General features: G+C 49.9%; 3 protein-coding genes across 6 annotated transcripts; all 3 read left to right on the top strand.

The window, feature by feature from the left end:
- The first annotated feature begins 2,177 nt into the window (after nucleotides 1-2,177).
- On the top strand, nucleotides 2,178-2,924 carry LOC147978939 (uncharacterized). The gene has a single exon (XM_087514953.1). It carries the CDS (start codon nucleotides 2,178-2,180, stop codon nucleotides 2,922-2,924), a length of 747 nt encoding a protein of 248 aa, XP_087371079.1.
- Nucleotides 2,925-3,505: 581 nt separating this feature from the next.
- LOC125548171 (uncharacterized) lies at nucleotides 3,506-9,412 on the top strand. Of its 4 annotated transcripts, none has more exons than XM_087546609.1 (8): nucleotides 3,506-4,280; nucleotides 4,558-4,608; nucleotides 4,794-5,067; nucleotides 5,182-5,278; nucleotides 5,380-5,507; nucleotides 5,623-5,704; nucleotides 5,814-5,874; nucleotides 9,238-9,412. In XM_087546609.1, the coding sequence occupies exons 1-8, from the start codon at nucleotides 3,657-3,659 to the stop codon at nucleotides 9,268-9,270; spliced, it is 1,350 nt and encodes a 449-aa protein (XP_087402735.1). In that variant the 5' UTR covers nucleotides 3,506-3,656; the 3' UTR covers nucleotides 9,271-9,412. The 4 variants fall into 4 exon arrangements, with proteins under 4 accessions (XP_087402735.1, XP_048567800.2, XP_087402733.1 ...); XM_048711843.2 differs by having other exon boundaries at nucleotides 4,558-4,707; XM_087546607.1 differs by having other exon boundaries at nucleotides 4,555-4,608.
- On the top strand, nucleotides 6,499-8,176 carry LOC147978938 (uncharacterized). The gene has a single exon (XM_087546610.1). It carries the CDS (start codon nucleotides 6,742-6,744, stop codon nucleotides 7,729-7,731), a length of 990 nt encoding a protein of 329 aa, XP_087402736.1. The 5' UTR covers nucleotides 6,499-6,741; the 3' UTR covers nucleotides 7,732-8,176.
- Nucleotides 9,413-10,211: the final 799 nt, after the last annotated feature.

Genomic DNA, 10,211 nt, shown 5'->3' with positions numbered 1-10,211 from the left:
GTTCTACACAACTGCCACGTTCCAACGGCTGCGGCGCCTACTAATAGTCGCAACCTGAATCGGTGTGGCACAAAATCCTCGCCCAGCGCCGCCAATCCACCAGATCCTGACCCAGGAAGAACTCGTCCATCGTCTGGGATGTCGCGGTCGTCGCTTGCTGCTAGAGGTGGGGGTGATCTTGGGGGAACCGATGAGGATCCCGCCCACCCGAAGCATCATGGTAGCGGCGCGATAGTAATGAGCAGGCCAGCGAGTATGTATTCAGGGGAGGAGGAGGCGCCGATGGAGGATAGAAACTGGGACGGACCCTCATCTGGAGGTGGGCTACCAACAGGAGTTGACGCGCAGATCGGAGGGGAATTGGACATGGATGACGTCGCGTTTGTGGCAGTAGACTTCGCCGAGGATGAAGATGAAGAGGAGATGGGATGGAAGCTCATGAGCCTGTACAGATCGCAGAAGCGCCCAAGTGCGAAAACTTTGTCTGACCACTTTGAGAAAATATGGCAGCTGCGAACAGGAGTGGAGTTCAAACCAGTGCAGAAAAACTACTACGTGATTACCTTCTTCTCGGAAGGAGACTACAGATTTGTGGCTCGGGGTGGTCCGTGGATTTATGATGGGGATGCACTGCTGGTCAGGCCGTTTGATAGTGATGCTCGGCCGTCTGAAACGGCACTGGATTCTGTGCCAGTTTGGGTGAGGGTATTTGATGTACCTTGGAAGAAACAGACCAAGGCCTATGGTAATGCTCTGGGAGGCACGTTGGGAGAAGTTTTGGAAGTGGATGCACCGGATTTTGGCCATGGTACGAGTGAGTTCCTACGAATTCGTGTGAAGCTGACCTATAATAAAAGATTGCAGAAGGAGGTCACACTTGAGTACAATGCAAAAGGTGTGACTAAACGCATCACGTTTAAACTGAAGTACGAGCGAGTTCCACACTTTTGCTTCTTCTGTGGGTTCTTGGGTCATGACAAAGAGGCTTGTGAGAAGAAGAAGCTGGGGTTCCCATCAAAAGCGTATGATTCTTCTCTCCGCTGCTCCCCGTACAAGAAATATGAACAGAGGCCGGTATTCACACCTTCACCTGGACATCCAAGGGCACGGCGTGGGATGGATTTCTCCCTGGGTAGTGTGGGTTCGGCCACATGTCAAGCAGCCAGATCAGCAGCGAGTACTGCATACGAACAAGTACATGAAATACCAGAAAGAGTGGATGCACACGATGGCTTTGAGGAGCAGGAAAAAATGGGTGAGGCATAGACGGACGAGAAGCTGGCAAGTGAGGTGGAAAGGATACGGCTGTAGTTATCCAATCAGCAGCCGGAGTGCAGTAAGGTACAACAGATGAAGGTGCAGTTTGATGCACGAGCTGTTGAAAAACATGGTGGAGATACGACTAGGCCACACAAAAAGAAGAGTGCAGGAGGAGGCAAAAAAGTACCAGCAGGTAGGAGGCATGGAGCACTTGTGATCAGAGACAATGCTCCTAAACCAGACGACATGATTCCTGCCATGAGAGGCCTCGACTCCCTTGAGGTTTCGTTTGACAGCGTTCTGGACTCAATGGTGTACAATGATTCTATCTTGGGTAAGCGGCATGTGGATGGCCTGCTTGGCCATGTCCAGGCTGAACTTGGCGGCAAGGCCTTGGTGCCGTTTGTTGAAGTTCCTGTTGGAGGCATTCAGAAAAAAGGGAAAACGGAGGCGCACCAGGTAGATGATGAAGCAACTAGCACGGCGTGTGAGGCGGACATGGAGGCGACCGGCCCAAGGGCCGCCGGTAAACTGACGGGGCCAGATGTGGTGCCCCGTCAGGAGCAATGAATTGCATTGTGTGGAATTGTCGGGGTGCGGGGAACACCTCGACAGTTCGTGATCTTGTGGCTCACACTCGAGCCCATTCCCCGAGCATGATCTTTTTATGTGAAACTAGGCAGAATATAGAAAAGATGTATCGTCTTCGCAATAGAGTCGGTCTTCGTGGTTTTGAAGGAGTCAGTAGTGATGGTAATAGTGGTGGTCTAGCCTTGTTTTGGGATGAGTCTTTGTACGTCGATATTCGTGATTGCAATAGAAGATGGATTGATGCGTATGTCCGGTTACCTGCTGATGATCAACTATGGAGAATCACCTTTGTGTATGGGGAACCACGGGTGGAAAATAGACACCTAATGTGGGAAGGGCTAAAAAGATTGAAAGCTCAGGATGATCTACCTTGGCTCTTGGCTGGGGACTTCAATGAAGTTATGTGGGACTATGAGCATTTGTCGGATACACCAAGGTCACCTGGGCAAATGATAGCTTTCCGGGACGTGCTTGAGGCCTGCAATCTTTCAGATCTTGGGTTCTCTGGTTACCCGTTTACTTATGATAATAAGCGCAGCGGGCGGGCTAACGTGCAAGTAAGGTTGGATCGTGCAGTGGCGGACAACGTTTGGAGGAATAAATTTCCTGAGGCATCAGTGAAGCACCTGATCTCCTCATGTTCGGATCACCTCCCTCTCCTTGTGAGGTGCATACCTGAAAATGGTGGCAGGGTGAGGTGTGTTCGGCGTTACGAAGTAATGTGGGAGCGAGAGGCTGCTCTTGAGGAAGTGGTGGCTGAAGCTTGGCGTGATGGGGGTGCCAAACATGGGCTGCATGACATAAAAGTTTCTCTAGACAAGATGATGGAAAAGCTCCACTCTTGGAGTAGGAAGACTTTTGGGAACGTGATCAAGGAGATTGAAAAGTCGAGGTGCAGATTAGAGGAGCTCATGAACATGAATGCAGATCGTAAAGAAATTCGGAAAGAGTCAGATCACTTGGACGAATTGTTGTACAGAGAAGAGATGCTATGGCGCCAACGATCCCGTATTGATTGGCTCAAGGAGGGGGATCGTAACACACAGTTTTTCCACCGGCGAGCTGTATGTTGAGATTCGTGTGAATATTTTATTTTTCTTTTTTCTTTTTCTCTTCATGCTTGATTCACTCATTTAGATGTGCAATAAGTTGGGCACATCTAAATGTGCCCTAGACATTCCCTTTTAAGAAAGCCCAAATAAGAGCATGGTTAACAATAGGTTGATGGCTATAACATGTTGTCATGTCATCTTAGTCAATGTAATAGCTAACATGTATAGCAGTGGGTTACAAGAAAGTATTATTTTTCTACCACATGACCCATCATACACTCTCACATAGCTTCTTAGAGTTCATGCTACAGCCGGCTGTAAATCCCGCGTACTTACGCTATCCTCTTCTCTCTCATCCAACTTAACTAAGATATAATATTTAAAGTATTATAGCCCGCATACGTCACCTTATTATACTTGCTCTAGGGTATTCTCTCATCGAAGAATGCACAAACTTGTGAAGCTTTTTTTTCTTTTTTTAGGGTTGTGAAGTTTTTGTTGGGGGGAACAAGCGTGTGAAGCAAAAAGCCTATAGAAGCGGTCCATGCGGCCTGTCCCAGTCCCAGCCCATTTCACCGCACGTGTCGCCAGCCCAGAAGCGCAAAGGGCAAAGCCGCCTCTCCTTCTCCTTCTTTCCGCACACAATCGTGGCACAGTCCTCCTGACGTCTGACCACCAGTGCGAGCATTCCGACGCTAGGGTTCTACCGCGGTGCCGCCGCATCGTCGCCCGCGACCGTCCCCGCCGCTAGAGATGGACGCCGCGGCGGAGGTCGCGGCGAAGGTATGCGTCCTCGAGGCCGAGCTCGCCGCCACGTCCCCCCGCATTGCCGACCTGGAGGCCCGGGTCTCGCTCCTCGAAGCAGAGAACGCGCGCTGGTGGAAGGCCATGCCCCGTGGGGAGGTCTCTGGTCCATTGGTGGAGGGTTTGGGCGGCCCCAAGCCAAAAACAGTCCAGGCGTATGGTTCTTTTAACGAGGTCGGTGACGGCGAGGAAGAGGGGGTTGCCGCTGATGCCGGCAACGGGAGGAGCGGCGAGGAGGATGGTGTTCCCGCGGTGCCGACCCCTAGGAAGCGTGTGGTGCGGGCGGTTACCGGTGGGAGCAAGGATGGTGAATTGCAGGTGGGGGTGTCGGGTGCTCCACCCAGTAGGAAGCGTGCACTGATTAGAAGAATTGACGGTGATGAGAAGGATGACGAGACAGAAGGGCGCCCTGCACCCACCATAAGGCGCTCGACTCGCTTAGCTGAAAAACAGTCGAAGAAAGCACGAGTCGAACCCAATGATCATGAAGAGAGAGAGGATGGTTCAGGACAAGATGGTGGTATGGGTGAATCTAAAAATGATGCAGATTGTTCAGAAGATTCTGACAGCGAGGTAGTCTATCACGATATTGTAGCTTACATTGTTCACAAAAGGAAGGTTAAGGATTGTAAGCATCTGTTGAGTTCTTCAGTCCATGCCATGTTGTAGCAGTCCTCTGTTATGTGTTCCGCTCTGTTTAATTCAGCACAGAGCTTTCTCCTTTTGGATATATGTCAGATTTGTTCTTTTTGCAGTGTCGCACACCGTGTATCCTCTAGTGGGTTCATGCCCATTTATTGTTTTCCTAGTTTTGGTTTAGCTCTGATTTTGTTTCCTTTTCTGTTAGCAGGAGATGGATTACACCTTGCTGAAGGATGTGACCCTGGCGTCAAACAACCGGGTGAGGATTCGAGTCAGAATAACGCGCATTTCACATTACATGAGCAAGCATCAACTAACAGGAATTCCGCGGCTTGATTTTGTGATGCTCGATGAGCAGGTGAGATACTTGTAGCTTTGTAATGTTTTGTTTCATTTACCTTTATCATGTAAGGTCACCGTGCTGGTTCAATATCTATGACATAGGGGGATATGATGGCCGGCCAAGTACCTGCGTGGCTTGCACAGCTCTTTTTGTCACGCATCAAGGAGGATGATGTGTATTACATACACCACTTTAAGGTTGTCCACCCTAGTCTGCCCTATAGGGCTGTTGATCATCCTTGCATGGCAATGTTCACGAGGGACACAGAGATAAGCAAGGATGAACATGTGCCTGATAGTTTTCCGGTGTATGCATACAAGATATCTCCTTATGAAGTCCTCCGATCGCGTGAAAACAACACAGCGCTAATGTCTGGTATATAATCTGTATTTGTGACTGAATCATTCTGCCTCCATAATTATGTGTGCAGCCGCTGCTCTTTTCTCTGTCTAATCTAGGATTGCTTTTGCCTTTTGGTGCCTGATGCAGATGCCATTGGTCTTATGCTGGAAGTTTCAAATGTGAAAACTGTTACTGTCAATGGTGCACCTCGGGCAGTCCGTAACATGTACATAAGCGATGGCAGGTATGTTTATAGAGCTTCATTGTTGGTCACTTTTAGTTGCTTCATGACAGTCTTCTGTGCTGTTCTACATGCTTGTGCATTTTCTGATTATGTTTTTGAAGAGAGACGGCTGTTGTTGCTTTGTGGGAGGCACATGCAAATCAATTCCCAGCCGAGACTCTGCAGCAGCAGATGCAGCAAAGACCAGTTGTCATTCTCTTTGTTGCCGTGACTGTCAAGCTGTGTGAAGGTGATGTTTTCTTGTTTTCGGCAGTTTTATTTTGTCTTTGGTTTCCTTTGGTAATTGCAGTCTACGTGTTTTAGTAAACATCAGATATCATTTGCCTAATTTTTCATCACATCAGGCCAACTGTGTTTGCAAGGAAGCAAAGTCTGTAGGTGGTATCCCAATGCTCCTATTCCAGAAGTTTTAGCTTTGCAGAACAGGTGTATTTCATTTTATTTTGTAGTTCTGTGTCAAGTAGGAATATACAGATCTTATGGTACAACCTTTGTTTCCCTGATATCATCTTGATTTGGCTTTGGTATCTGTTAGTTCTGCTGGAGTTTCACATGAGGCCAGATTGGTTGACACATCACCAACACAGACCCAGACGGTACGTGTCAGTGTAATGCTATATAGGAATACATGTTATGATCTTCACTTGTTCAAAATATTGGCCAATAAATCAGTTAACTGGCCGATTAATCCCTGCTCAGTGGATCACCGAGTAGCTGATTTATCGGCCGATTAACTGATCGATTCACCTATTAATGGCCTACTCGCCAGCCGACCGAGCAGTTACCTGTTAACGATTTCCTGAACATTGCTTTTGAATAATGTTGGAGACCTTCATGGTTTCTACTTCTTATCTTCCCTATATATTTAGGTTTATAGTGAGAGTGTAAGTGAGAATGATGGTGCTTTGGGCGAAATAAAAGAGTATTCTACATCCACAGATCCACTACAAGACGTTTGGCTCAGTTAGTTAAAAAAGTCAGTTCAAAGAGAGTACACACAGATTGTTGAGGAAACTCTATGTAGATGTTATGGGTTTTGCATAGGCTGTAACAGCAACTCCAAAGGGCCGACCCATTTCATCCGCCTGCGTCCGTTTGGGTCAGCGCGGACAAAAGTGGCGGCCCAACGCGCCGACCCAAACCCAAATCACGTCCGCGTCGCGTCCGCGCCGACGCATTTGCGGCCCAAATTTGCGCCCCAAATGCGTCGGCGCGGACGCCGGACGGACGCTTCGCGCGCCTTTCCGCTGTCCGCCGCGTCCCCACATGGCGGCCGTCCAACTACCCGCTGCCCACGCGGTCAGCTTAATTTATGATGACGGGCCCACGCGTCAGCGACGGCGCTCGTCCTTTTTTAAGCCGACCGTGCGGCGGGGCCGTCCTCATCCAAACTCGCCGTCCACATCTGCCATCCTTTGCTCCCTCGTCGCCGGCAAACCCTAGCCACCACAACCACAGCAGAGATGGGCCTCTTCTTCGGCGCCAGCGGCAGCAAGGCCAATGGCAAGTCCCCCGCCACCCCTTTCCTCCCGCCTCCGCCGGCGCCTCGCCGGCAGAGGCAGCGCGTGAACGTGCCAGTGCACCAGGCGGAGTGGCACTGGCAGCACTGCCAGCCTCTGCCGTATCCCGACGTGACGCTGCCGCACGACTGGCATCTGGATCCAGAGAGGATCCCAGTGCCAGCGGCGCCGCGGTCGGCTCGCGCTCACGCGGAGGAGGTGTGGCGCCGGCGGGCGATGCTGACGTTGGAGCAGCGCCGCGAGGCCGCCTACGCAACCGACTCGCCCAACTGGGCGAGGTGGTTCGCCTTCGAGCACGAGGAGGCGAGGCGACGGGGCGTGCGCGAGGTCGACTGGAGGTCGCCGCCACCGGCGCTCGTCGTCCGCGAGGAGGACCAGGCGGCGGAGGACGCCTACCAGGCGGCACTTGCGACCGTCTTCCGGGAGAGCGAGGAGGACGAGCGGCGCAGGGCGGAGGCGGCGAAGGCGGAAGAAGAGGCTCGGTACGAGGCGGCAATGGCGCAGGCCCTTGCCCTCTCCGCGGCGGGCGACAGCGTGGTGCCGCCGGTGGCCCCGCCGACCCCCATCAAGACGGAGGCGGAGCCCGAGCCGTCCCCCATCAAGCGCTACTCCTGGACGGGAGTAGTGCGCGAATGGGTACGCGCGCCGCCGGTCTGGATGGGAGCGACGCCGGCGCAGGAGCAGGCGTACCTCGAGCACTGGCGCAGCATCAGGGTGGCCGAGGAGCGCCGCGACGGCGAGTACCTCGAGATGCTCGAGCGCGACCTCGAGGAGGAGCAGCGCGAGGCCGCGGCTGCACAGGCGGCCGCACAACCCCCCACGCCGGCACTGCCCGACATGACGGCGCTCTGGAACACGGCGTTCGCCTGGGCCGGGCTGGTGCCGATGCTCATTGACCTCACGGACCCCGAGGACGACGACGACGATGCCTAGGGCAGCGCGCCGCCTCGTAATTTAGGCTGTTTTTTTTAAATGCAAATGTGGACGCGTGGACTCTCGCCGGCCTTTGTGGCCGGCTTTAATGTTTAATTAATGCTGTTTTTCTTTTTTTAATATGCATGTGTTCATTTTGTTTTGGCGCCGTCAAAATGGGTCTCAGGCCAGCGTTGGGCGCACGCGCCGACCCAAATGCGGAAGCGGGCATCCGTGTCCGTCTGGCCGACCCAAACGGACAAGAAGCGGACGAAATCGCCGTCCGTTTGGGTCGGCCCGTTGGAGTTGCTCTAAAAGGACTGCTAAGAGTATGGCTTGTGTGTGTAAGGTGGATATGCTATCAGCATTTGCTGAACAGCCTGGACTTTGCCTGAAAGTTGTTTGTGCCCACTATGGAAAGCAAACAAAGGAAGAACAGCCAGAAAAGCCATTTTATGCATAACAAGCAAGTATAAAGTATTTAGCTAGATACATGCTGGCCCTTGACTTCAACTGACATTTATGCATATAGCTCTATCTCCATTTAAATGCCACATGTTCTATTTAGTTTGTCTTTGACTTCATTTTTATATAATTCTCCAACTTTATGCCGCATCTGTAAAAATAAATGTTTGAAAGCCAACTTGGAAAGATTGTCTACCTGGGTCCATTTGCACCATATATTTGGAGTCGTTTTCACCACTACGACAAGTTATACTTCATTTTAAACAAATCATGCATGAAGACCACGCTATAGCAATTAACAACTTTCCTTGCCGAATTTGACATGATCACATGAAAATAGGACAATATGCACGCTTTATGCAATTTGTCCTTGTTTGTAGAAAGAATTTCCATCTAGACACTTATTTATTTCATAATTTTTTCTTTAGTTAAGAAGAGGATTTTCAGTGTGTGGATTAATATCTTCTGTTGACCATGCATTATACCGATTTTGACGTTCAATTCTATCTGTGGAAGTTTGAAGTGCTTGTCTTTTCCATGTAAACTGTAGGACTTCTAAGACTACACCGAAGTAGGTTGAACAGCCAACACGACACACTCTATGCTTAGTTAAAATTGAGCTACACTGATGACTATGCATCCTCATAATCACGTTTTTGTTTGAGGTCTTAACTAGTGCTCATGCCCTTACAAGATACTCCCTCTGTAAAGAAATATAAGAGTGTTTAGATCACTATTTTAGTTATCTAAACGCTCTTATATTTCTTTACGGATGGAGTATGAGAATAAGTATACAGAGCACTGTGTTCATAAGATAAGGGTGTATTTATTGTGATGCCAAGGCTTAGCTTTGGGCCTACCTGTTAACAGCTTAATGAACATAGAATGTAATTTTGTTTGTGACTATTGAATAGGTACTGCAGAACACAATCATATGTGATGTTTTCTTATCTGATCTTTTCACTTGTATTATGTCAGCATAGTCGTCTGGAAGAGATCAAGAACTAGCATTGAACTGGGGGTTTCAGTCTGTCTCATGCAGCAAATTGTTTTCTTGTTTAGGGGTCGTGCATAGCAGGGCTTTCTTCTGGATGATGATGCTTTTGGACCGCTTAAGAAGAAGACTGTTCATGATATGGAGACGCGCTCCCCGTGGTTGTTTGCGATATACAGTAGTATGAGAACAAGGAGGACCCCTACTTTCCAAGTTTCCATGGCTCGTGGTGTTGGTTATATTTTGACCTCTGTGACCCTTTGTACCTCCCCAATCAGTCAGTCTTTTGTAGATATATGGGCTTGGTTTCGTGTCTTCTCGAGTAGCACGTAGTTAGGGGAATGCAGCCATCCTATGTTCATATCACTACCTAGGATGCTCCCTGTAAATCTGTAATATCCCCCGCATAGTACTACATGTATCCTCGAGGTGCTCTTGGCCACTTTTTGTGTGTTGTTCGACGTCTTTGTTCATGGAGTCAGAATGGCATGCCTTCTCCTGCCAATTGGAGGCGTGGCCAGTCCTGTCCAATTCCTCTAATGAATGGAGGGTTGGCGCAAGGTAGAAATTCAAAGTCTATGTCGGGGTGTCTGGTCTACTTGACCACAAATTCGCTACCGTTTGATGTCGGTTTCAGGTTTATGGAGAAGGTGATGGTTTATGTCCAGAAAAAGGCGAAAAGTTGCTGTGGACGCTGCTGAGCTGCCGACAATACGAGCCCGCAGAGCCTTCTGATTAACGCATACCGCTGCATGGTTATTTTGTCAGACGCTGATATGGTGATGCTAGCTCGTCAACCAAGTTGACAGCTTCATCCAATTCACCGAGGAAGATCGAATGCTGGTTTAGTACTATTAGCAGCAGCAGCAGCAAACCATATGACTGTAGAGTCGTTTCCCCGATTGTTGTCTCAACCAAACACTGAACGATCCAGCAACAATAACGGACGCATCAGTCCCTCTCCAGCATCAGAAAGGGGCTCTGTCCAACTCCTCCTCGCACTCCTGACAGGAGAGCGGCAGCAGCAGCAACAAAGACGCGA

Source organism: Triticum urartu, chromosome 3A (genome assembly GCF_056163025.1).
Source record: "Triticum urartu cultivar PI428250 chromosome 3A, HENAU_Tu73, whole genome shotgun sequence".
Classification (NCBI taxonomy): domain Eukaryota; kingdom Viridiplantae; phylum Streptophyta; class Magnoliopsida; order Poales; family Poaceae; genus Triticum; species Triticum urartu.
The sequence above is the reverse complement of the archived record's forward strand: the minus strand, read 5'-3'. Positions and strand labels throughout refer to the sequence as shown.

Excerpts from the sequence above, each read along its gene's own strand:
- LOC125548171 (XM_048711842.2), top strand. The coding sequence starts at position 3,657 with ATGGACGCCGCGGCGGAGGTCGCGGCGAAGGTATGCGTCCTCGAGGCC. Across the intron at positions 5,705-5,813 it reads GTTTTAGCTTTGCAGAACAG|TTCTGCTGGAGTTTCACATG; the intron begins GTGTATTTCATT and ends GGTATCTGTTAG. Across the intron at positions 5,875-9,237 it reads CACCAACACAGACCCAGACG|GGGTCGTGCATAGCAGGGCT; the intron begins GTACGTGTCAGT and ends TTTCTTGTTTAG.
- LOC147978938 (XM_087546610.1), top strand. The coding sequence starts at position 6,742 with ATGGGCCTCTTCTTCGGCGCCAGCGGCAGCAAGGCCAATGGCAAGTCC.
- LOC147978939 (XM_087514953.1), top strand. The coding sequence starts at position 2,178 with ATGTGGGAAGGGCTAAAAAGATTGAAAGCTCAGGATGATCTACCTTGG.